The sequence below is a fragment of the Tasmannia lanceolata genome, unplaced genomic scaffold, assembly GCF_043159265.1.
Source record: "Tasmannia lanceolata isolate RefF3 unplaced genomic scaffold, GAP_Taslan_0.1 ptg000008l, whole genome shotgun sequence".
NCBI classification, from domain to species: domain Eukaryota; kingdom Viridiplantae; phylum Streptophyta; class Magnoliopsida; order Canellales; family Winteraceae; genus Tasmannia; species Tasmannia lanceolata.
The window spans coordinates 42,774,661-42,802,659 of record NW_027518685.1 but is presented as its reverse complement, the minus strand read 5'-3'; the positions used below and the strand labels follow the sequence as shown (position 1 = coordinate 42,802,659).

General features: G+C 31.4%; 1 protein-coding gene across 1 annotated transcript in view; it reads left to right on the top strand.

The window, feature by feature from the left end:
- LOC143882985 (uncharacterized) overlaps positions 1 to 11,052 on the top strand; it is an 82,360-nt gene extending 71,308 nt beyond the window's left edge. Inside the window, exons 7-8 of the mRNA XM_077386359.1 lie at positions 10,693 to 10,875; positions 10,957 to 11,052. Coding sequence (XP_077242474.1) covers positions 10,693 to 10,875; positions 10,957 to 11,052 — 279 coding nt within the window. The remainder of the gene's footprint in view (positions 1 to 10,692; positions 10,876 to 10,956) is intronic.
- Positions 11,053 to 27,999: the final 16,947 nt, after the last annotated feature.

Here is a 27,999-nt window from a genome sequence, read left to right as displayed (position 1 = left end):
ATAGATGGTTTCTTATTTTAGAAACTTTGTAAGACATCTATCTTTTAGCAAAGGAAACCTTAGGGATGGTGTCAATGAGCTTTTAGCAAAGTTTTGATATGAGGATGAGATGGTATTGAATCTTAGATTTAGTTGATAAAGGATAGAGATTGAAAAAATAGAAAGTTTGTTATTGTAGAAAGCTTAAAAAACATCCATCTTTTAGACATATGAGACCCTAGAGACGGTGTCAATGAGCTTTTAGCCATGTTTTGGGATGAGGATGAGAGGGTATTGAATCTTAGATTTAGTTGATTAATGATGGAGATTGTAAAAATTGAAAGTTTCTTATTTTAGAAACTTTATCAAACTTCCATCTTTTAGACATAAGAAACCCTAGAGATGATATCAACGAGCATTTAGCCAAATTTTGGGATACGAATGTGTGGGTATTGAATCTTAGATTTAGTAGATGAATGATGGATATTGAAAAAATAGAGAGTTTCTTATTTTAGAAACTTTATAAAATATCAATCTTTTAAACTTAGTAAATCGTAAAGATGGTGTGAAGGAGCTTTTTACTAACTTCTGAGATGAGGATGCGATGGTATTGAATCTTAGATTTAGTTGATGATGGACAGAGATTGAAAAAATAAAAAGTTTCTTATTTTAGAAACTTTATAAAACAAACATCTTTTAGATATAACAAAACCAAGATATGCTGTTAAGGTGCTTTTGTTAATAGAGATTGAAAAACAGAAAGTTTCTTATTTTAGAAACTTTATAAAACATCCACCTTTTAGACATATGAAACACTATAGATGGTGTCCATGAGGTTTTAGCCAAGTTTTGAGATTATGATTAGATGGTATTGAATATTAGATTTTGTTGATCAAGGATAGAGATTGTAAAGTAGAAAGTTTCTTATTTTAGTAACTTTATAAAACATCCATCTTTTAGACATAGGAAACCCCATAGATGGTGTCAAGGAGCTTTTTGCAATGTTTTGAGGTGGGGATGAGATGATATTGAATCTTAGATTTTGTTGATGAAGGATGGAGATTGAAAAATTAGAAAGTTTCTTATTTTTGAAACTTTATAAGACATCAATATTTTAGACATAGGAAACCCAAAAGATGGTGTCGAGGAGCTTTTAGCCAAGTTTTGAGATGTGGATGAGATGGTATTGAATTTTAGAATTAGTTTATAAAGGATGGAGATTGAAAAAATAGAAAGTTTCTTATTTTAGAAACTTTACAAAACATCCATCTTTTAGACATAAGAAACCCTATATATGGTGTCAAGGAACTTTTAGCTGAGTTTTGAGATGAGGATGAGATGATATTGAATCTTAGATTTAGTTGATGAAGAATAGAGATTTAAAAAATATATGGTTTCTTATTTTAGAAACTTTGTAAGACATCTATCTTTTAGCAAAGGAAACCTTAGGGATGGTGTCAAGGAGATTTTAGCCAAGTTTTGAGATGAGGAAGAGATGGTATTGAATCTTAGATTTAGTTGATAAAGGATAGAGATTGAAAAAATAGAAAGTTTGTTATTGTAAAAAGCTTAAAAAAACATCCATCTTTTAGACATATGAGACCCTAGAGACTGTGTCAATGAGCTTTTAGGCATGTTTTGGGATGAGGATGAGAGGGTATTGAATGTTAGATTTAGTTGATTAATGATGGAGATTGTAAAAATTGGAAGTTTCTTATTTTAGAAACTTTATCAAACTTCCATCTTTTAGACATAAGAAATCCTAGAGATGATATCAACGAGCATTTAGCCAAATTTTGGGATACGAATGTGTGGGTATTGAATCTTAGATTTAGTAGATGAATGATGGATATTGAAAAAATAGAGAGTTTCTTATTTTAGAAACTTTATAAAATATCAATCTTTTAAACTTAGTAAATCGTAAAGATGGTGTGAAGGAGCTTTTTACTAACTTCTGAGATGAGGATGCGATGGTATTGAATCTTAGATTTAGTTGATGATGGACAGAGATTGAAAAAATAAAAAGTTTCTTATTTTAGAAACTTTATAAAACAAAATCTTTTAGATATAACAAAACCAAGATATGCTGTCAAGGTGCTTTTGTTAATAGAGATTGAAAAACAGAAAGTTTCTTATTTTAGAAACTTTATAAAACATCCACCTTTTAGACATATGAAACACTATAGATGGTGTCCATGAGGTTTTAGCCAAGTTTTGAGATTATGATTAGATGGTATTGAATATTAGATTTTGTTGATCAAGGATAGAGATTTTAAAGTAGAAAGTTTCTTATTTTAGTAACTTTATAAAATATCCATCTTTTAGACATAGGAAACCCCATAGATGGTGTCAAGGAGCTTTTTGCAATGTTTTGAGGTGGGGATGAGATGATATTGAATCTTAGATTTTGTTGATGAAGGATGGAGATTGAAAAATTAGAAGGTTTCTTATTTTTGAAACTTTATAAGACATCAATATTTTAGACATAGGAAACCCAAAAGATGGTGTCGAGGAGCTTTTAGCCAAGTTTTGAGATGTGGATGAGATGGTATTGAATTTTAGAATTAGTTTATAAAGGATGGAGATTGAAAAAATAGAAAGTTTCTTATTTTAGAAACTTTACAAAACATCCATCTTTTAGACATAGGAAACCCTATATATGGTGTCAAGGAACTTTTAGCTGAGTTTTGAGATGAGGATGAGATGATATTGAATCTTAGATTTAGTTGATGAAGAATAGGGATTTAAAAAATATATGGTTTCTTATTTTAGAAACTTTGTAAGACATCTATCTTTTAGCAAAGGAAACCTTAGGGATGGTGTCAAGGAGCTTTTAGCCAAGTTTTGAGATGAGGAAGAGATGGTATTGAATCTTAGATTTAGTTGATAAAGGATAGAGATTGAAAAAATAGAAAGTTTGTTATTGTAAAAAGCTTAAAAAAACATCCATCTTTTAGACATATGAGACCCTAGAGACTGTGTCAATGAGCTTTTAGGCATGTTTTGGGATGAGGATGAGAGGGTATTGAATGTTAGATTTAGTTGATTAATGATGGAGATTGTAAAAATTGGAAGTTTCTTATTTTAGAAACTTTATCAAACTTCAATCTTTTAGACATAAGAAACCCTAGAGATGATATCAACGAGCATTTAGCCAAGTTTTGGGATACGAATGTGTGGGTATTGAATCTTAGATTTAGTAGATGAATGATGGATACTGAAAAAATAGAGAGTTTCTTATTTTAGAAACTTTATAAAATATAAATCTTTTAAACTTAGTAAATCGTAAAGATGGTGTGAAGGAGCTTTTTACTAATTTCTGAGATGAGGATGCGATGGTACTGAATCTTAGATTTAGTTGATGATGGACAGAGATTGAAAAAATAGAAAGTTTCTTATTTTAGAAACTTTATAAAACAAACATCTTTTAGATATAAGAAAACCAAGATATGCTGTCAAGGTGCTTCTGTTGATAGAGATTGAAAAATAGAAAGTTTCTTATTTTAGAAACTTTATAAAACATCCACCTTTTAGACATAGGAAACCCCATAGATGGTGTCAAGGAGCTTTTTGCAAAGTTTTGAGGTGGGGATGAGATGATATTGAATCTTAGATTTAGTTGATGAAGGATGGAGATTGAAAAATTAGAAAGATTCTTATTTTTGAAACTTTGTATGACATCAATCTTTTAGACATAGGAAACCCAAAAGATGTTGTCGAGGAGCTTTTAGCCAAGTTTTGAGATGTGGATGAGATGGTATTGAATTTTAGAATTAGTTTATAAAGGATGGATATTGAAAAAATAGAAAGTTTCTTGTTTTAGAAACTTTACAAAACATCAATCTTTTAGACATAGGAAATTTTATATATGTTGTCAATGAACTTTTAGCTGAGGTTTGAGATGAGGATGAGATGATATTGAATCTTAGATTTAGTTGATGGAGAATGGAGATTTAAAAAATAGATGGTTTCTTATTTTAGAAACTTTGTAAGACATCTATCTTTTAGCAAAGGAAACCTTAGGGATGGTGTCAAGGAGCTTTTAGCCAAGTTTTGAGATGAGGATGAGATGGTAATGAATCTTTGATTTAGTTGATAAAGGATAGGGATTGAAAAAATAGAAAGTTTGTTATTGTATAAAGCTTAAAAAACATCCATCTTTTAGACATATGAGACCCTAGAGACGGTGTCAATGAGCTTTTAGCCAAGTTTTGGGATGAGGATGAGAGGGTATTGAATCTTAGATTTAGTTGATTAATGATGGAGATTGTAAAAATAGAAAGTTTCTTATTTTAGAAACTTTATCAAACATCCATCTTTTAGACATAAGAAACGCCAGAGATGATTTCAACGAGCATTTAGCCAAGTTTTGGGATAAGAATGAGTGGGTATTGAATCTTAGATTTAGTTGATGAATGATGGATATTTAAAAAATAGAGAGTTTCTTATTTTAGAAACTTTATAAAATATAAATCTTTTAAATTTAGTAAATCGTAAAGATGGTGTCAAGGAGCTTTTTCTTAGTTCTGAGATGAGGATACGATGGTATTGAATCTTAGATTTAGTGGATGATTGATAAAGATTTAAAAAATAGAAAGTTTCTTATTTTAGAAACAATATAAAACAAACATCTTTTAGATATAAGAAAAGCAAGATATGCTGTCAAGGTGCTTTTGTTGATAGAGATTGAAAAACAGAAAGTTTCTTATTTTAAAAACTTTATAAAACACCCACCTTTTAGACATAGGAAACACAAAAGATGGTGTCGAGGAGCTTTTAGCCAAGTTTTGAGATGTGGATGAGATGGTATTGAATTTTAGAATTAGTTTATAAAGGATGGAGATTGAAAAAGTAGAAAGTTTCTTATTTTAGAAACTTTACAAAACATCCACCTTTTAGACATAGGAAACCCTATATATGGTGTGAAGGAACTTTTAGCAAAGTTTTGATATGAGGATGAGATGGTATTGAATCTTAGATTTAGTTGATAAAGGATAGAGATTGAAAAAATAGAATGTTTATTATTGTAGAAAGCTTAAAAAACATCCATCTTTTAGACATATGAGACCCTAGAGACGTTGTCAATGAGCTTTTAGCCATGCTTTAGGATGAGGATGAGAGGGTATTGAATCTTAGATTTAGTTGATTAATGATGGAGATTGTAAAAATAGAAAGTTTCTTATTTTAGAAACTTTATGAAACATCCATCTTTTAGACATAAGAAATCCTAGAGATGATATCAACGAGCATTTAGCCAAGTTTTTGGATAAGAATGAGTGGGTATTGAATCTTAGATTTAGTTGATGAATGATGTATATTGAAAAAATAGAAAGTTTCTTATTTTAGAAACTTTATAAAATATCAATCTTTTAAACTTAGTAAATCGTAGAGATGGTGTGAATGAGCTTTTTGCTTATTTCTGAGATTAGGATGCGATGGTATTGAATCTTAGATTTAGTTGATGATGGACAAAGATCGAAAAAATAGAAAGTTTCTTATTTTAGAAACTTTATAAAACAAACATCTTTTAGATATAAGAAAACCAAGATATGCTGTGAAGGTGCTTTTGTTGATAGAGATTGAAAAACAGAAAGTTTCTTATTTTAGAAACTTTATAAAATATCTACCTTTTAGACATAGGAAACACTATAGATGGTGTCCATGAGCTTTTAGCCAAGTTTTGAGATTATGATTAGATGGTATTGAATATTAGATTTTGTTGATCAAGGATAGAGATTGTAAAATAGAAAGTTTCTTATTTTAGTAACTTTATAAAACATCCATCTTTTAGACATAGGAAACCCCATAGATGGTGTCAAGGAGCTTTTTGCAAAGTTTTGAGCTGTGGATGAGATGATATTGAATCTTAGATTTAGTTGATGAAGGATGGAGATTGAAAAATTAGAAAGTTTCTTATTTTTAAAACTTTATAAGACATCAATCTTTTAGACATAGGAAACCTAAAAGATGGTGTCGAGGAGCTTTTAGCCAAGTTTTGAGATGTGGATGAGATGATATTGAATTTAAGAATTAGTTTATAAAAGATGGAGATTGAAAAAATAGAAAGTTTCTTATTTTAGAAACTTTACAAAACAACCTTCTTTTAGACATAAGAAACCCTATATATGGTGTCAAGGAACCTTTAGCTGAGTTTTGAGATGAGGATGAGATGATATTGAATCTTAGATTTACTTGATGAAGAATTGAGATTTAAAAAATAGATGGTTTCTTATTTTAGAAACTTTGTAAGACATCAATCTTTTAGCAAAGGAAACCTTAGGGATGGTGTCAAGGAGCTTTTAGCCAAGTTTTGAGATGAGGATGAGATGGTATTGAATCTTAGATTTAGTTGATAAAGGATAAATATTGAAAAAATAGAAAGTTTTTTATTGTATAAAGCTTAAAAAACATCCATCTTTTAGACATATGAGACCCTAGAGACGGTGTCAATGAGCTTTTAACCATGTTTTGGGATGAGGATGAGAGGGTATTGAATGTTAGATTTAGTTGATTAATGATGGATATTGTAAAAATAGAAAGTTTCTTATTTTAGAAACTTTATCAAACATCCATCTTTACGACATAAGAAACCCTAGAGATGATATCAACGAGCATTTTGCCAAGTTTTGGGATAAGAATGAGTGGGTATTGAATCTTAGATTTAGTTGATGAATGATGGATATTGAAAAAATAGAGAGTTTCTTATTTTAGAAACTTTATAAAATATCAATCTTTTAAACTTAGAAAATCGTAAAGATGGTGTGAATGAGCTTTTTGCTTATTTCTGAGATGAGGATGTGATGGTATTGAATCTTAGATTTAGTTGATGATGGATACAGATTGAAAAAATAGAAAGTTTCTTATTTTAGAAACTTTATAAAACAAACATCTTTTAGATATAAGTAAACCAAGATATGCTGTGAAGGTCCTTTTGTTGATAGAGATTGAAAAATAGAAAGTTTCTTATTTTAGAAACTTTATAAAACATCCACCTTTTAGACATAGGAAACACTATAGATGGTGTCCACGAGGTTTTAGCCAAGTTTTGAGATTATGATTAGACGGTATTGAATATTAGATTTTGTTGATCAAGGATAGAGATTGTAAAATAGAAAGTTTCTTACTTTAGTAACTTTATAAAACATCCATCTTTTAGACATAGGATACCCCATAGATGGTGTCAAGGAGCTTTTTGCAAAGTTTTGAGGTGTTGATGAGATGATATTGAATCTTAGATTCAGTTGGTGAAGGATGGAGATTGAAAAATTAGAAAGTTTCTTATTTTTTAAACTTTATAAGACATCAATATTTTAGACATAAGAAACCGAAAAGATGGTGTCGAGGAGCTTTTAGCCAAGTTTTGAGATGTAGATGAGATGGTATTGAATTTTAGAATTAGTTTATAAAGGATGGAGATTGAAAAAATAGAAAGTTTCTTATTTTAGAAACTTTACAAAACATCCATCTTTTAGACATAGGAAACCCTATATATGGTGTCAAGGAACTTTTAGCTGAGTTTTGAGATGAGGATGAGATGATATTGAATCTTAGATTTAGTTGATGAAGAATAGTGATTTAAAAAATAGATGGTTTCTTATTTTAGAAACTTTGTAAGACATCTATTTTTTAGCAAAGGAAACCTTAGGGATGGTGTCAAGGAGCTTTTAGCCAAGTTTTGAGACGAGGATGAGATGGTATTGAATCTTAGATTTAGTTGATAAAGGATAGAGATTGAAAAAATAGAAAGTTTGTTATTGTAGAAAGCTTAAAAAACATCCATCTTTTAGACATATGAGACCTTAGAGACGGTGTCAATGAGCTTTTAGCCATGTTTAGGGATGAGGATGAGAGGGTATTGAATCTTAGATTTAGTAGATTAATGATGGAGATTGTAAAAATAGAAAGTTTCTTATTTTAGAAACTTTATCAAACATCCATCTTTTAGACATAAGAAACCCTAGAGATGATATCAACGAGCATTTAGCCAAGTTTTGGGATAAGAATGAGTGGGTATTGAATCTTAGATTTAGTTGATGAATGATGGATATTGAAAAAATAGACAGTTTCTTATTTTAGAAACTTTATAAAATATCAATCTTTTAAACATAGTAAATCGTAAAGATGGTGTCAAGGAGCTTCTTGCTTTGTTCTGAGATGAGGATGCGATGGAATTGAATCTTAGATTTAGTTGATGATGGATACAGATTGAAAGAATAGAAAGTTTCTTATTTTAGAAACTTTATAAAACAAAATCTTTTAGATATAAGAAAACCAAGATATGCTGTCAAGGTGCTTTTGTTGATAGAGATTGAAAAACAGAAAGTTTCTTATTTTAGAAACTTTATAAAACATCCACCATTTAGACATAGGAAACACTATAGATGGTGTCCATGAGCTTTTAGCGAAGTTTTGAGATTATGATTAGATGGTATTGAATATTAGATTTTGTTGATCAGGGATAGAGATTGTAAAATAGAAAGTTTCATATTTTAGTAACTTTATAAAACATCCATCTTTTAGACATAGGAAACCCCATATATGGTGTCAAGGAGCTTTTTGCATAGTTTTGCGGTGGGGATGAGATGATATTGAATCTTAGATTTAGTTGATGAAGGATGAAGATTGAAAAATTGGAAAGTTTCTTATTTTTGAAACTTTATAAGACATCAATATTTTAGACATACGAAACCCAAAAGATGGTGTCGAGGAGCTTTTAGCCAAGTTTTGAGATATGGATGAGATGGTATTGAATTTTAGAATTAGTTTATAAAGGATGGAGATTGAAAAAATAGAAAGTTTCTTATTTTACAAACTTTACAAAACATCCATCTTTTAGACATAGGAAACCCTAGATATGGTGTCAAGGAACTTTTAGCTGAGTTTTGAGATGAGGATGAGATGAGATTGAATCTTAGATTTAGTTGATGAAAAATAGAGATTTAAAAAATAGATGGTTTCTTATTTTAGAAGCTTTGTAAGACATCTATCTTTTAGCAAAGGAAACCTTAAGGATGGTGTCAAGAAGCTTTTAGCCAAGTTTTGAGATGAGGATGAGATGGTATTGAATCATAGATTCAGTTGATAAAGGATATAGATTGAAAAAATAGAAAGTTTGTTATTGTAGAAAGCTTAAACTACATCCATCTTTTAGACATATGAGACCCTAGAGACGGTGTCAATGATCTTTTAGCCATGTTTTGAGATGAGGATGAGAGGGTATTGAATCTTAGATTTAGTTAATTAATGATGGAGATTGTAAAAATAGAAAGTTTCTTATTTTAGAAATTTTATCAAACATCAATCTTTTAGACATAAGAAACCTTAGAGATGATATCAACGAGCATTTAGCCAAGTTTTGGGATAAGAATGAGTGGGTATTGAATCTTAGATTTAGTTGATGAATGATGGGTATTGCAAAAAAAATAGAGAGTTTCTTATTTTAGAAACTTTATAAAATATCAATCTTTTAAACTTAGTAAATCGTAAAGATGGTGTCAAGGAGCTTCTTGCTTAGTTCTGAGATGAGGATGCGATGGTATTGAATCTTAGATTTAGTTGATGATGGATAGAGATTGAAAAAATACAAAGTTTCTTATTTTAGAAACTTTATAAAACAAACATCTTTTAGATATAAGAAAACCAAGATATGCTGTTAAGTTGCTTTTGTTGATAGAGATTGAAAAACAGAAAGTTTCTTATTTTAGAAACTTAATAAAACATCCACCTTTAAGACATAGGAAATACTATAGATGGTGTCCATTAGCTTTTAGCCAAGTTTTGAGATTATGAGTAGATGGTATTGAATATTAGATTTTGTTGATTAAGGATAGAGATTGTAAAATAGAAAGTTTCTTATTTTATTAACTTTATAAAACATCCATCTTTTAGACATAGGAAACCCCATAGATGGTGTCAACGAGCTTTTTGCAAAGTTTTGAGGTGAGGATGAGATAATATTGAATCTTAGATTTAGTTGATGAAGGATGGAGATTGAAAAATTAGAAAGTTTCTTATTTTTGAAACTTTATAAGACATCAATATTTTAGACATAGGAAACCCAAAAGATGGTGTCGAGGAGCTTTTAGCCAAGTTTTGAGATGTGGATGAGATGGTATTAAATTTTAGAATTAGTTTAAAAAGGATGGAGATTGAAAAAATAGAAAGTTTCATATTTTAGAAACTTTATCAAACATCCATCTTTTAGACATAAGAAACCCTAGATATGATATCAACGAGCATTTCGCCAAGTTTTGGGATAAGAATGAGTGGGTATTGAATATTAGATTTAGTTGATGAATGATGGATATTGAAAAAATAGAGAGTTTCTTATTTTAGAAACTTTATAAAATAACAATCTTTTAAACTTAGTAAATCGTAAAGATGGTGTCAAGGAGCTTTTTGCTTAGTTCTGAGATGAGGATGCGATGGTATTGAATCTTAGATTTAGTTGATGATGGATAGAGATTGAAAAAATAGAAAGTTTTTTATTTTAGGAACTTTATAAAACAAACATCTTTTAGATATCAGATATGGAAGCTAGCTAGTCAATCATCTTGGCTGTTCCTTCTTCCTCTCTAGGTTATTTGATTTGATTTGGAGCCCTAAAAACGACCAAAACCCTCTTCTCCTTTTTCGCCGGCTGATCTACACGCTTCTATCGGCGGCGATTCCTCCCCAGAAGATATGCTCTATGACCCCCTCTTTTGATTCAAGATCCGAAATGTTCTGAGTCTCTTGGAGGAAGAGAAACCAGAGAAGAGGGTTTTATGGGTTTGGTTCAAGCTGTTTGGTGGCCATGATTGGCTCTTTTCACAAAGGGTCAAGAGGCTATGGGAGATCGAGAATGGGTTCGAGTCATGGATAGAGGCGATTGGCAATTTTGGGGTTTGTGTTAGGGTATGTAAAAGGTGGGTTTTTTAGCTTGAAGGAACGAAGGGCATGAGGTTTTGGATCTGATTTGGGGTGGTTTTGTTACAGAGATTTGGGCATTTTTTATGGAGGCTTGGATCTGTGATGAGGCATGGACAAGGGAAAAGAGGGTTAGATTTGGGCAATATCTGTGAGTTTGGCTGAAATTTGCTGCAGGGATTTGGGTTATAAGGGTTTGAATTTGTTTGTATCAAAGCTCCGTTTAGATCAGCCATGGATGCCCTCGGATCAGCAGCCATGGATGCTCACGGTCTGTCATCTCTTGATGGTTCTGATGGGGATTCCCTTCCTCATCAGTTTGGAGGTTTAACCAACTGGTCACCGGGGCTTCATCTTGTTCAGGAAAAGGGCGGGGCCATGAAAATCAACTCTGAAGAGGAGTTGGCACAGTTATGCAGCTCCTCCAAATCTGACCTTCCTCAACTGGTAAAGCTCAAAATTGACTACACGCCCTCCCCATCTAGGTCTCTTCAAAAGCTTCGTACCCAAATTTCTAATGGGGAGCTTAATTGCATTCAAGCGTCAGTTCATGAGAAAATGCAATTTTTAAAAGCTGTTGATAAGGAGATTCATCTGTCTTCCTCCTCAACTAAGAAAAAGAAAGGTGCGAAAAAGTCAAGGAAATTGGCGAAATCCCATATTAAGCAGCTCATTGAAGATGGAGAAGACATTTTCGCCTCTTTCGATGACCGTTTGAAGCATCTCCTGGGGAGAACCAAATCTTCCATTTCTGAAGAGGAATTCTGCATTCAGCACTCTGAAAATCCATCTTCCGAAGAAGATCGCGAAACCGCCATCCTGGAAAACCAGCAGTTTTTTGTTACTGCTGATGGGAAGATGGAGCAGTGCTTTCCCTCTCTTGTCACCTGCACGCCCTCTCCTCCATTCAATGCAGCCCCCAATATTGACTTGTCTGCATTAAAAGTCTTGGGAGGCAAAGATGGAAAGGCCAGCTACCTCCTTTCCTTGGGAAAAGAAGCAAATGGTCGTGCTCCCTCTTGTGTGCATCATGCTAGTGGGCCATGCCTGCTCAGTAAACCTGCAGCCTCAGACACTCGGCTCCTTGACAGCACCTTTGGAGCCTCGGTTTCTTCATTTCCTTTGGACGCTGATGGTCTCTTGAAAGACCCAATTGCTTCCCACCCTATAGCTAGCAGCTCCTACCCTTTGATTTCTTCTAACTTCGATCAGAGAAGGGATCTTCCAATCTCTGCGCCGAATCCAAGGAACTCCATTCTTGCTCCCGGAAACAGTAAGAATCTGACTCTAAAGCCACCCAGTTCTACCCCAAATCAATGGAAAAAATTGTTCTCAAACCATGACCAAGGAACTGTGCCCACAAAGTTAGATCTCATCACCCCTGCCGCCGAAGAACAAGAAAATTTGAAGATTCATTTTAATGATGATGAGACCCTGGAAACTGAAGCTAAATGGGCGAATTGTCTGGTTGGGTATTTTATTGGCAGACGACCCTTCTTCATTTCCCTTCGCGAATCTCTCTTGCGAAGATGGCAGATCTCCGGAAATCTACAAATGTACTACCTTGATCATGGTTTTATCATATTCAAATTCTCTTCTGCACCCGATTGCACCCGAATACTTGAAGAAGCTGGGCAACATTATGGAGGCAGACCCTTGATCCTTCAAAGGTGGGATCCGGATTCCTCTTTGCATAAGAAGCAACTTCCTGACATTCCCATTTGGGTAAGGCTCCCGGGGCTTCATCTAAAGTTTTGGTCCCAGCATTGTCTAAGTAGAATCGCTAGTTTGATAGGTAAACCTCTGTACATGGATACCCAAACAGCAGAAGCTACTCGGCTTAATTACGCCAGAATGTGCATTCAAATCAGTGCTAAACAAGTCCTCCCATCCTCTATCACTCTCAAAACCTCCTCCAAAGAAATTATCCAACCCATACTTTATGATTGGAAGCCGAAGGCTTGCACAAATTGTTGGGATTTTAGTCATTGCTTGGAAGATTGCCCTGTTTCCATTCCAACCCATTCTAGGAAGGAATGGAGACCTGTTTCCAGAGTTGTTGAGGGTGTACGGAGTAGTCCCATAATTCCAGCTCTTCCTGAATCTGATCCTATGATTGGGTCTAAAGTTCTCAAAGACAATATCCTTTCAGCTCGAAATGAAGAATTTGCCCAAGTTAACAGTTATGCGTCCTTAGCAAATTCGGAAGAGGTTTTTGATGGGAAGGATTCATTGGCATGCCTCTCAAAAGAAGACCCAGGTAAGGGCATTGTCTCCTCTCCCTCCACATCTGAGGGAGGATCTTGGCAAACCATTTCAAAGAAGAAAGGAAAAGCTTCACCACCACCCCCTTCTCTGCCAGGCCAAAGAATCCCCTTCAAAGGGCTCATCCCCGGATCTTACAAGTCCTAAGTGGGGTCTGGACCTCTTGCTTTTGGGTTCGTGTCCCCTCTGTTTGCTGTTGGGCTTTGAAATTCTGTTTCACTTAGTTGTTGCTTGCTTGTTGGTTTTTGGCCGTTGTTCTTGATTTGTTTTTGTCCGTGCTGCTTTGCACTTAGTCTGTTCTTGTTTCCCGGTCGCTTGTGGCTTGGGTGCGCTCTTGCTCTATCTTTGTAATCTCCATTTTTTTCAATATATCTGGTCGGGGTCTGCCTAACCCCAGCTTACCCTTTTCAAAAAAAAAGATATAAGAAAACCAAGATATGCTGTCAATGTGCTTTTGGTGATAGAGATTCAAAAACAGAAAGTTTCTTATTTTAGAAACTTTATAAAACATCCACCTTTTAGACATAGGAAACACTATATATGGTGTCCATGAGGTTTTAGCCAAGTTTTGAGATTATGATTAGATGGTATTGAATATTAGATTTTGTTAATCAAGGATAGAGATTGTAAAATAGAAGGTTTCTTATTTTAGTAACTTTATTAAACATCCATCTTTTAGACATAGGAAACCCCATAGATGGTGTCGAGGAGGTTTTTGCAAAGTTTTCAGGTAGGGAGGAGATGATATTGAATCTTAGATTTAGTTGATGAATGATGGAGATTGAAAAATGAGAAAGTTTCTTATTTTTGAAACTTTATAAGAAATCAATATTTTAGACATAGGAAACCCCAAAGATGGTGTCGAGGAGCTTTTAGCCAAGTTTTGAGATGTGGATGAGATGGTATTGAATTTTAGAATTAGTTTATAAATGATGGAGATTGAAAAAAATAGAAGGTTTCTATTTTAGAAACTTTACAAAACATCCATCTTTTAGACATAGGAAACCCTATATATGGTGTCAAGGAACTTTTAGCTGAGTTTTGAGATGAGGATAAGATGATATTGAATCTTAGATTTAGTTGATGAAGAATAGATATTTAAAAAATAGATGGTTTCTTATTTTAGAAACTTTGTAAGACATCTATCTTTTAGCAAAGGAAACCTTCGGGATGGTGTGAAGGAGCTTTTCGCCAAGTTTTGTGATGAGGATGAGATGGTATTGAATCTTAGATTCAGTTGATAAAGGATAGAGATTGAAAAAATAGAAAGTTTGTTATTGTAGAAAGCTTAAAAACCATCCATCTTTTAGACAAATGAGACCCTAGAGACGGTGTTAATGAGCTTTTAGCCATGTTTTGGGATGAGGATGAGAGGGTATTGAATCTTAGATTTAGTTGATTAATGATGGAGATTTTAAAATGAAAAGTTTCTTATTTTAGAAACTTTATCAAACATCCATCTTTTAGACATAAGAAACCTTAGAGATGATATCAACGAGCATTTAGCCAAGTTTTGGGATAAGAATGAGTTGGTATTGAATCTAAGATTTAGTTAATGAATGATGGATATTGAAAAAATAGAGAGTTTCTTATTTTAGAAACTTTATAAAATATCAATCTTTTAAACATAGTAAATCGTAAAGATGGTGTCAAGGAGCTTCTTGCTTAGTTCTGAGATGAGGATGCGATGGTATTGAATCTTAGATTTAGTTGATGATGGATAGAGATTGAAAAAATAGAAAGTTTCTTATTTTAGAAACTTTATAAAACAAACATCTTTTAGATATAAGAAAACCAAGATATGCTGTCAAGCTGCTTTTGTTGATAGAGATTTAAAAACAGAAAGTTTCTTATTTTAAAATTTTATAAAACATCCACCTTTTATACATAGGAAACACTATAGATGGTGTCCATGAGCTTTTAGCCAAGTTTTGAGATTATGAGTAGATGATATTGAATATTAGATTTTGTTGATCAAGGATAGAGATTGTAAAATAGAAAGTTTCTTATTTTAGTAACTTTATAAAACATCCATCTTTTAGACATAGGAAACCCCATAGATGGTGTCAACGAGCTTTTTGCAAAGTTTTAAGGTGGTGATGAGATGATATTGAATCTTAGATTTAGTTGATGAAGGATGGAGATTGAAAAATTAGAAAGTTTCTTATTTTTGAAACTTTATAAGACCTCAATATTTTAGACATAGGAAACCCAAAAGATGGTGTGGAGGAGCTTTTAGCCAAGTTTTGAGATGGGGAAGAGATGGTATTGAATTTTAGAATTAGTTTATAAAGGATGGAGATTGAAAAAATAGAAAGTTTCTTATTTTAGAAACTTTACAAAACATCCATCTTTTAGACATAGGAAACCATATATATAGTGTCAAGAAACTTTTAGCTGAGTTTTGAGATGAGGATGAGATGATATTGAATCTTAGATTTAGTTGATGAAGAATAGAGATTTAAAAAATAGATGGTTTCTTATTTTAAAAACTTTGTAACACATCTATCTTTTAGCAAAGGCAACCTTAGGGATAGTGTGAAGGAGCTTTTAGCCAAGTTTTGAGATGAGGATGAGATGGTATTGAATCTTAGATTCAGTTGATAAAGGATAGAGATTGAAAAAATAGAAAGTTTGTTATTGTAGAAAGCTTAAAAAAACATCCATCTTTTAGACATATGAGACCCTAGAGACGGTATCAATGAGCTTTTAGCAATATTTTGGGATGAGGATGAGAGGGTATTGAATCTTAGATTTAGTTGATTAATGATGGAGATTGTAAAAATAAAAAGTTTCTTATTTTAGAAACTTTATCAAACATCCATCTTTTAGACATTAGAAACCCTAGAGATGATATCAACGAGCATTTAGCCAAGTTTTGGGATAAGAATGAGTGGGTATTGAATATTAGATTTAGTTGATGAATGATGGATATGGAAAAAATAGAGAGTTTCTTATTTTAGAAACTTTATAAAATATCAATCTTTTAAACTTAGTAAATCGTAAAGATGGTTTGAAGGAGCTTTTTGCTTAGTTCTGAGATGAGGATGCGATGGTATTGAATCTTAGATTTAGTTGATGATGGATAGATATTGAAAAACTAGAAAGTTTCTTATTTTAGAAACAATATAAAACAAACATCTTTTCGATATAAGAAAACCAAGATATGCTGTCAAGGTGCTTTTGTTGATAGAGATTGAAAATCAGAAAGTTTCTTATTTTAGAAATTTTATAAAACACCCACCTTTTAGACATAGGAAACACTATAGATGGTGTCCATGAGGGTTTAGCCAAGTTTTGAGATTATGATTAGATGGTATTGAATATTAGATTTTGTTGATCAAGGATAGAGATTGTAAAATAGAAAGTTTCTTATTTTAGTAACTTTATAAAACATCCATCTTTTAGACATAGGAAACCCCATAGATGGTGTCAAGGAGCTTTTTGCAAAGTTTTGAGTTGGGGATGAGATGATATTGAATCTTAGATTTAGTTGATTAAGGATGGAGATTGAAAAATTAGAAAGTTTCTTATTTTTGAAACTTTATAAGACATAAATATTTTAGACATAGCAAACTCAAAAGATGGTGCCGATGAGCTTTTAGCCAAACTTTGAGATGTTGATGAGATGGTATTGAATTTTAGAATTAGTTTATATAGGATGGAGATTGAAAAAGTACAAAGTTTATTATTTTAGAAACTTTACAAAACATCAATCTTTTAGACATAGGAAACCCTATATATGGTGTCAAGGAACTTTTAGCTGAATTTTGAGATGAGGATGAGATGATATTGAATCTTAGATTTAGTTGACGAAGAATAAAAGTTTTAAAAATAGATGGTTTCTTATTTTAGAAACTTTGTAAAACATCTATCTTTTAGCAAAGGTAACCTTAGGGATGGTGTCAAGGAGCTTTTAGCCATGTTTTGAGATTAGGATGTGATAGTATTGAATCTTAGATTTAGTTGATAAAGGATAGAGATTGAAAAAATAGAAAGTTTCTTATTTTAGAAACAATATAAAAAAACATCTTTTAGATATAATAAAACCAAGATATGCTGTCAAGGTGCTTTTGTTGATAGAGATTGAAAAACAGAAAGTTTCTTCTTTTAGAAACTTTATTAAGACACCCCCTTTTAGACATAGGAAACACTATAGATGGTGTCCATAAGGTTTTAGCCAAGTTTTGAGATTATGATTAGATGGTATTTAATATTAGATTTTGTTAATCAAGGATAGAGGTTGTAAAATATAAAGTTTCTTACTTTAGTAACTTTATAAAACATCCATCTTTTAGAAATAAGAAACCCCATAGATGGTGTCAAGGAGCTTTTTGCAAAGTTTTGAGGTGGGGATGAAATGATATTCAATCTTAGATTTAGTTGATGAAGGATGGAGATTGAAAAATTAGAAAGTTTATTATTTTTGAAACTTTATAAGACATCAATATTTTAGAGATAGGAAACCCAAGAGATGGTGTCGAGGAGCTTTTAGCCAAGTTTTGAGAAGTGGATGAGATGGTATTGAATTTTAGAATTAGTTTATAAATGATGGAGATTGAAAAAATAGAAAGTTTCTTATTTTAGAAACTTTACAAAACATCCATCTTTTAGACATATGAAACCCTATATATGGTGTCAAGAAACTTTTAGCTGAGTTTTGAGATGAGGATGAGATGATTTTGAATCTTAGATTTAGTTGATGAAGAATAGTGATTTAAAAAAAAAGATGGTTTCTTATTTTAGAAACTTTGTATGACATCTATCTTTTAGCAAAGGAAACCTTAGGGATGGTGTCAAGGAGCTTTTCGCCAAGTTTTGATATGAGGACGAGATGGTATTGAATCTTAGATTTAGTTGATAAGGGATAGAGATTGAAAAAATAGAAAGTTTGTTATTGTAGAAAGCTTAAAAAACCTCCATCTTTTAGACATATGAGACCCTAGAGACGGTGTCTATGAGCTTTTAGCCATGTTTTGGGATGAGGATGAGAGGGTATTAAATCTTAGATTTAGTTGATTAATGATGGAGATTGTAAAAATAGAAAGTTTCTTATTTTAGAAACTTTATCAAGCATCCATCTTTTAGACATAAGAAACCCTAGAGATGATATCAACGAGCATTTAGCCAAGTTTTGGGATAAGAATGAGTGGGTATTGAATCTTAGATTTAGTTGATGAATGATGGGTATTGAAAAAATAGAGAGTTTCTTATTTTGGAAACTTTATAAAATATCAATCTTTTAAACTTAGTAAATTGTAAAGATGGTGTCAAGGAGATTTTTGCTTAGTTCTGAGATGAGGATGCGATGGTATTGAATCTTAGATTTAGTTGATGATGGATAGAGATTGAAAAGATAGAAAGTTTCTTATTTTAGAAACTTTATAAAACAAACATCTTTTAGATATAAGAAAACCAAGATATGCTGTCAAGGTGCTTTTGTTGATAGATATTGAAAAACAGAAAGTTTCTTATTTTATAAACTTTATAAAACACCCACCTTTTAGACATAGGAAACACTATAGATGGTGTCCATGAGGTTTTAGCCAAGTTTTGAGATTATGATTAGATGGTATTGAATATTTGATTTTGTTGATCAAGGATAGAGATTGTAAAAAAGAAAGTTTCTTATTTTAATATCTTTATAAAACATCCATCTTTTAGACATAGGAAACCCCATAGATGGTGTCAAGGAACTTTTTGCAAAGTTTTGAGGTGGGGATGAGATGATAAGGAATCTTAGATTTAGTTGATGAAGAATTGAGATTGAAAAATTGGAAAGTTTCTTATTTTTGAAACTTTATAAGACATCAATATTTTAGACATACGAAACCCAAAAGATGGTGTCGAGGAGCTTTTATCCAAGTTTTGAGATGTGGATGAGATGGTATTGAATTTTAGAATTAGTTTATAAAGGATGGAGATTGAAAAAATAGAAAGTTTCTTATTTTAGAAACTTTACAAAACATCCATCTTTTAGACATAAGAAACCCTATATATGGTGTCAAGGAACTTTTAGCTGAGTTTTGAGATGAGGATGAGATGATATTGAATCTTAGATTTAGTTGATTAAGGATAGAGATTTAAAAAATAGATGATTTCTTATTTTAGAAACTTTGTAAGACATCTATCTTTTAGCAAAGGAAACCTTAAGGATGGTGTCAATGAGCTTTTAGCCAAGTTTTGAGATGAGGATGAGATGGCATTGAATCTTGATTCAGTTGATAAAGGATAGAGATTGAAAAAATAGAAAGTTTGTTATTATAGAAAGCTTAAAAAACATCAATCTTTTAGACACATGAGACCCTAGGGACGGTGTCAATGAGCTTTTAGCCATATTTTGGGATGAGGATGAGAGGGTATTGAATCTTAGATTTAGTTGATTAATGATGGAGATTGTAAAAATAAAAAGTTTCTTATTTTAGAAACTTTATCAAACATCAATCTTTTAGACATAAGAAACCTTAGAGATGATATCAACGAGCATTTAGCCAAGTTTTGGGATAAGAATGAGTGGGTATTGAATCTTAGATTTAGTTGATTAATGATGGGTATTGAAAAAATAGAGAGTTTCTTATTTTAGAAACTTTATAAAATATCAATCTTTTAAACTTAGTAAATCGTAAAGATGGTGTCAAGGAGCTTTTTGCTTAGTTCTGAGATCAGGATGCGATGGCATTGAATCTTAGATTTAGTTGATGATGGATAGAGATTAAAAAAATAGAAAGTTTCTTATTTTAGAAACAATATAAAACAAACATCTTTTAGATATAAGAAAACCAAGATATGCTGTCAAGGTACTTTTGTTGATAGAGATTGAAAAACAGAAAGTTTCTTATTTTAGAAACTTTATAAAACATCCACCTTTTAGACAAAGGAAACTCTGTAGATGGTGTCAATGAGGGTTTAGCCAAGTTTTGAGATTATGATTAGATGATATTGAATATTAGATTTTGTTGATCAAGGATAGAGATTGTAAAATAAAAAGGTTCTTATTTTAGTAACTTTATAAAACATCCATCTTTTAGAAATAGGAAACCCCATAGATGGTGTCAAGGAGCTTTTTGCAAAGTTTTGATGTGGGGATGAGATGATATTGAATCTTAGATTTAGTTCATGAAGGATGGAGATTGAAAAATTAGAAAGTTTCTTATTTTTGAAACTTTATAAGACATCGATATTTTAGACATAGGAAGCCCAAAAGATGGTGTCGAGGAGCATTTAGCCAAGTTTTGAGATGTGGAAGAGATGGTATTGAATTTTAGAATTAGTTTATAAAGGATGGAGATTGAAAAAATAGAAAGTTTCTTATTTTAGAAACTTTACAAAACATCAATCTTTTAGACATAGGAAACCCTATATATGGTTTCAAGGAAATTTTAGCTGAGTTTTGAGATGAGGATGAGATGATATTGAATCTTAGATTTAGTTGATGAAGAATAGAGATTTAAAAAATGGATAGTTTCTTATTTTAGAAACTATGTAAGACATCTATCTTTTAGCAAAGGAAACCTTAGCGATGGTGTCAAGGAGCTTCTAGCCAAGTTTTGATATGAGGATGAGATGGTATTGAATCCTAGATTTAGTTGATAAAGGATAGAGATTGAAAAAATAGAAAGTTTGTTATTGTAGAAAGCTTAAAAAACATCCATCTTTTAGACATATGAGACCCTAGAGACGGTGTCAATGAGCTTTTAGCCATGTTTTGGGATGAGGATGAGAGGGTATTGCATCTTAGATTTAGTTGATTAATGATAGAGATTGGAAAAATAGAAAGTTTCTTATTTTAGAAACTTTATCAATCATCAATCTTTTAGACATAAGAAACCCTAGAGATGATATCAACGAGCTTTTAGCCAAGTTTTGGGATAAGAATGAGTGGGTATTGAATCTTAGATTTAGTTGATGAATGATGGGTGTTGAAAAAATAGAGAGTTTCTTATTTTAGAAACTTTATAAAATAGCAATCTTTTAAACTTAGTAAATCGTAAAGATGTTGTCAGTGAGCTTTTTGCTTAGTTCTAAGATGAGGATGCGATGGTATTGAATCTTAGATTTAGTTCATGATGGTTAGATATTGAAAAAATAGAAAGTTTCTTACTTTAGAAACAATATAAAACAAACTTTTAGATATAAGAAAACCAAGATATGCTGTCAAGGTGCTCTTGTTGATAGAGATTGAAAAACAGAAAGTTTCTTATTTTAGAAACTTTATAAAACATCCACCTTTTACACATAGGAATCACTATAGATGGTGTACATGAGGTTTTAGCCAAGTTTTGAGATTATGATTATATGGTATTGAATATTAGATTTTGTTGATGAAGGATAAAGATTGTAAAGTAGAACGTTTCTTATTTTAGTAACTTTATAAAACATCCATCTTTTAGACATAGGAAACCCCATAGATGGTGTCAAGGAGGTTTTTGCAAAGTTTTGAGGTGGGGATGAGATGGTATTGAATCTTAGATTTAGTTCGGGAATGATGGAGATTGAAAAATTAGAAAGTTTCTTATTTTTGAAACTTTATAAGACATAAATATTTTAAAGATAGGAAACTCAAAAGATGGTGTCGATGAGCTTTTAGCCAAATTTTGAGATGTGGATGAGATGGTATTGAATTTTCGAATTAGTTTATAAAGGATGGAGATTGAAAAAGTAGAAAGTTTCTTATTTTAGAAACTTTACAAAACATCCATCTTTTAGACATAGGAAACCCTATATACGGTGTCAAGGAACTTTTAGCTGAGTTTTGAGATGAGGGTGAGATGATATTGAATCTTAGATTTAGTTGATGAAGAATAGAAATTTAAAAAATAGATGGTTTCTTATTTTAGAAACTTTGTAAAACATCTATCATTTAGCGAAGGAAACCTTAGGGATGGTGTCAAGGAGCTTTTAGCAATGTTTTGAGATGAGGATTAGATAGTATTAAATCTTAGATTTAGTTTATAAATGATAGAGATTGAAAAAATAGAAAGTTTCTTATTTTAGAAACAATATAAACCAAACATCTTTTAGATATAAGAAAACCAAGATATGCTGTCAAAGTGCTTTTGTTGATAGAGATTGAAAAACAGAAAGTTTCTTATTTTAGAAACTTTATAAAGACACCCACCTTTTAGACATATGAAACACTATAGATGGTGTCAATGAGGTTTTAGCTAAGTTTTGAGATTATGATTGGATGGTATTTAATATTAGATTTTGTTGATCAAGGATAGAGATTGTAAAAATTGAAAGTTTCTTACTTTAGTAACTTTATAAAACATCCATCTTTTAGACATAGGAAACCCCATAGATGGTGTCATGGAGCTTTTTGCAAAGTTTTGAGGTAGGGATGAGATGATATTCAATCTTAGATTTAGTTGATGAAGGATGGAGATTGAAAAATTAGAAAGTTTCTTATTTTTGAAACTTAATAAGACATCAATATTTTAGACATAGGAAACCCAAAAGATGGTGTCGAGGAGCTTTTAGCCAAGTTTTGAGAAGTGGATGAGATGGTATTGAATTTTAGAATTAGTTTATAAAGGATGGAGATTGAAAAAATAGAAAGTTTCTTATTTTAGAAACTTTACAAAACATCCATCTTTTAGACATATGAAACCCTATATATGGTGTGAAGAAACTTTTAGCTGAGTTTTGAGATGAGGATGAGATGATTTTGAATCTTAGATTTAGTTGATGAAGAATAGTGATTTAAAAAAAAGATGGTTTCTTATTTTAGAAACTTTGTAAGACATCTATCTTTTAGCAAATGAAACCTTAGGGATGGTGTCAAGGAGCTTTTCGCCAAGTTTTGATATGAGGATGAGATGGTATTGAATCTTAGATTTAGTTGATAAGGGATAGAGATTGAAAAAATAGAAAGTTTGTTATTGTAGAAAGCTTAAAAAATATCCATCTTTTAGACATATGAGACCCTAGAGATGGTGTCAATGAGCTTTTAGCCATGTTTTGGGATGAGGATGAGAGGGTATTGAATCTTAGATTTAGTTGATTAATGATGGAGATTGTAAAAATAGAAAGTTTCTTATTTTAGAAACTTTATCAAACATCCAGCTTTTAGACATAAGAAACCCTAGAGATGATATCAACGAGCATTTAGCCAAGTTTTGGGAAAAGAATGAATGGGTATTGAATCTTAGATTTAGTTGATGAATGATGGATATTGAAGAAATAGAGAGTTTCTTATTTTAGAAACTTTATAAAATATCAATCTTTTAAACTTAGTAAATCGTAAAGATAGTGTCAAGGAGCTTTTTGCTTAGTTCGGAGATGAGGATGCGATGGTATTGAATCTTAGATTTAGTTGATGATGGATAGAGATTGAAAAAATAGAAAGTTTCTTATTTTAGAAACTTTATAAACCAAACATCTTTTAGATATAAGAAAACCAAGATATGCTGTCAAGGTGCATTTGTTGATAGTGATTAAAAAAAACAGAAAGTTTCTTATTTTATAAACTTTATAAAACACCCACCTTTTAGACATAGGAAACACTATAGATGGTGTCCATGAGGTTTTAGCCAAGTTTTGAGCTTATGATTAGATGGTATTAAATATTAGATTTTGTTGATAAAGGATAGAGATTGTAAAATAGAAAGTTTCTTATTTTAATAACTTTATAAAACATCCATCTTTTAGACATAGGAAACCCCATAGATGGTGTCAAGGAGCTTTTTGCAAAGTTTTGAGGTGGGGATGAGATGATATTGAATCTTAGATTTAGTTGATGAAGAATGGAGATTGAAAAATTGGAAAATTTCTTATTTTTGAAACTTTATAAGACATCAATATTTTAGACATATGAAACCCAAAAGATGGTGTCGAGGAGCTTTTAGCCAAGTTTTGAGATGTAGATAAGATGGTATTGAATTTTAGAATTAGTTTATAAAGGATGGAGATTGAAAAAATAGAAAGTTTCTTATTTTAGAAACTTTACAAAACATTCATCTTTTAGACATAAGAAACCCTATATATGGTGTCAAGGAACTTTTAGCTGAGTTTTGAGATGAGGATGAGATGATATTGAATCTTAGATTTAGTTGATGAAGAATAGAGATTTAAAAAATAGATGATTTCTTATTTTAGAAACTTTGTAAGACATCTATCTTTTAGCAAAGGAAACCTTTGGGATGGTGTCAAGAAGCTTTTAGCCAAGTTTTGAGATGAGGATGAGATGGTATTGAATCTTGATTCAGTTGATAAAGGATAGAGATTGAAAAAAGAGAAAGTTTGTTATTATAGAAAGCTTAAAAAACATCCATCTTTTAGACATATGAGACCCTAGAGACGGTGTTAATGAGCTTTTAGCCATGTTTTGGGATGAGGATGAGAGGGTATTGAATCTTAGATTTAGTTGATTAATGATGGAGATTGTAAAAATAGAAAGTTTCTTATTTTAGAAACTTTATCATACATCAATCTTTTAGACATAAGAAACCCTAGAGATGATATCAACGAGCATTTAGCCAAGTTTTGGGATAAGAATGAGCGGGTATTGAATCTTAGATTTAGTTGATGGATGATGGGTATTGAAAAAATAGAGAGTTTCTTATTTTAGAATTTTTATAAAATATCAATCTTTTAAACTTAGTAAATCGTAAAGATGGTGTCAAGGAGCTTTTTGCTTAGTTCTGAGATGAGGACGCGATTGTATTGAATCTTAGATTTAGTTGATGATGGATAGAGATTGAAAAAATAGAAAGTTTCTTATTTTAGAAACAATATAAAACAAATATCTTTTAGATATAAGAAAACCAAGATATGCTGTCAAGGTACTTTTGTTGATAGAGATTGAAAAACAGAAAGTTTCTTATTTTAGAAACTTTATAAAACATCCACCTTTTAGACAAAGGAAACACTATAGATGGTGTCCATGAGGGTTTAGCCAAGTTTTGAGATTATGATTAGATGGTATTGAATATTAGATTTTGTTGATCAAGGATAGAGATTGTAAAATAGAAAGTTTCTTATTTTAGTAACTTTATAAAACTTCCATCTTTTAAACATAGGAAACCCCATAGATGGTGTCAAGGAGCTTTTTGCAAAATTTTGAGGTGGGGATGAGATAATATTGAATCTTAGATTTAGTTGATGAAGGATGAAGGTTGAAAAATTAGAAAGTTTCTTATTTTTTGAACTTTATAAGACATCAATATTTTAGACATAGGAAACCCAAAAGATGGTGTCGAGGAGCTTTTCGCCAAGTTTTGAGAAGTGGATGAGATGGTATTGAATTTTAGAATTAGTTTATAAAGGATGGAGATTGAAAAAATAGAAAGTTTCTTATTTTAGAAACTTTACAAAACATCAATCTTTTAGACATAAGAAACCCTATATATGGTGTCAAGGAACTTTTAGCTGAGTTTTGAGATTAGGATGAGATGATATTGAATCTTAGATTTAGTTGATTAAGAATAGAGATTTAAAAAATAAATGGTTTCTTATTTTAGAAACTTTGTAAGACATCTATCTTTTAGCAAAGGACACCTTAGGGATGGTGTGAAGGAGCTTTTAGCCAAGTTTTGATATGAGGATGAGATGGTATTGAATCCTAGATTTAGTTGATAAATGATAGAGATTGAAAAAATAGAAAGTTTGTTATTTTATAAAGCTTAAAAAACATCCATCTTTTAGACATATGAGACCATAGAAACGGTGTAAATGAGCTTTTAGCCATGTTTTGGGATGAGGATGAGCGGGTATTGAATCTTAGATTTAGTTGATTAATGATGGAGATTGTAAAAATAGAAAGTTTCTTATTTTAGAAACTTTATCAAACATCCATATTTTAGACATAAGAAACCCTAGAGATGATATCAACGAGCATTTAGCCAACTTTTGGGAAAAGAATGAGTGGGTATTGAATCTTAGATTTAGTTGATGAATGATGGATATTGAAAAAATAGAGAGTTTCTTATTTTAGAAACTTTATAAAATATCAATCTTTTAAACTTAGTAAATCGTAAAGATAGTGTCAAGGAGCTTTTTGCTTAGTTCTGAGATGAGGATACGATGGTATTTAATCTTAGATTTAGTTCATGAGGGTTAGATATTAGAAACAATATAAAACAAACATCTTTTAGATATAAGAAAACCAAGATATGTTGTAAAGGTGCTTTTGTTGATAGAGATTGGAAAACAGAAAGTTTCTGATTTTAGAAACTTTATAAAACATCCACCTTTTAGACATAGGAAACACTATAGATGGTGTTCATGAGGTTTTAGCCAAGTTTTGAGATTATGATTAGATGGTATTGAATATTAGATTTTGTTGACCAAGGATAGAGTTTGTAAAGTAGAAAGTTTCTTACTTTAGTAACTTTATAAAACATCCATCTTTTAGACATAGGAAACCACATAGATGGTGTCAAGGAGCTTTTTGCAAAGTTTTGAGGTGGGGATGAGATGGTATTGAATCTTAGATTTAGTTCATGAATGATAGAGTTTTAAAAATTAGAAAGTTTCTTATTTTTAAAACTTTATAAGACATCAATATTTTAAACATAGGAAACACAAAAGATGATGTCGAGGAGCTTTTAGCCAAGTTTTGAGATGTGGATGAGATGGTATTGAATTTTAGAATTAGTTTATAAAGGATGGAGATTGAAAAAATAAAAAGTTTCGTATTTTATAAACTTTACAAAACATCCATCTTTTAGACATAGGAAACCCTATATATGTTGTCACGGAACTTTTAGCTGAGTTTTGAGATGAGGATGAGATGATATTGTCTCTTAGATTTAGTTGATGAAGAATAGAGATTCAAAAAATAGATGGTTTCTTATTTTAGAAACTTTGTAAGACATCTATCTTTTAGCAAAGGAAACCTTAGGTATGGTGTCAAGGAGCTTTTAGCCAAGTTTTGAGATGAGGATGAGATGGTATTGAATCTTAGATTCAGTTGATAAATGATAGAGATTGAAAAAATAGAAAGTTTGTTATTCTAGAAAGCTTAAAAAACATCCATCTTTTAGACATTTGAGACCCTAGAGACGGTGTCAATGAGCTTTTAGCCATGTTTTGGGATGAGGATGAGAGGGTATTGAATCTTAGATTTAGTTGATTAATGATGGAGATTGTAAAAATAGAAAGTTTCTTATTTTAGAAACTTTATCAAACATCCATCTTTTAGACATAAGAAACCCTAGAGATGATATCAACGAGCATTTAGCCAAGTTTTGGGATAAGAATGAGTGGGTATTGAATCTTAGATTTAGTTGATGAATGAAGGATATTGAAAAAATAGAGAGTTTCTTATTTTAGAAACTTTATAAAATATCAACCTTTTAAACTTAGTAAATCGTAAAGATGCTGTCAAAGAGCTTTTTGCTTAGTTCGGAGATGTGGATGCGATGGTATTGAATCTTAAATTTAGTTGATGATGGATAGAGATTGAAAAAATAGAAAGTTTCTTGTTTTAGAAACTTTATAAAACAAACATCTTTTAGATATAAGAAAACCAAGATATGCTGTCAAGATGCTTTTGTTTGTAGAGATTGAAAAACAGAAAGTTTCTTATTTTAGAAACTTTATAAAACATCCACCTTTTAGACATAGGAAACACTATAGATGGTGTCCATGAGGTTTTAGCCAAGTTTTGAGATTATGATTAGATGGTATTGAATATTAGATTTTGTTGATCAAGGATAGAGGTTGTAAAATAGAAAGTTTCTTACTTTAGTAACTTTATAAAACATCCATCTTTTAGACATAGGAAACCCCATAGATGGTGTCAAGGAGCTTTTTGCAAAGTTTTGAGGTGGGGATGAGATGATATTGAATCGTAGATTTAGTTGATGAAGGATGGAGATTGAAAAATTAGAAAGTTTTTTATAT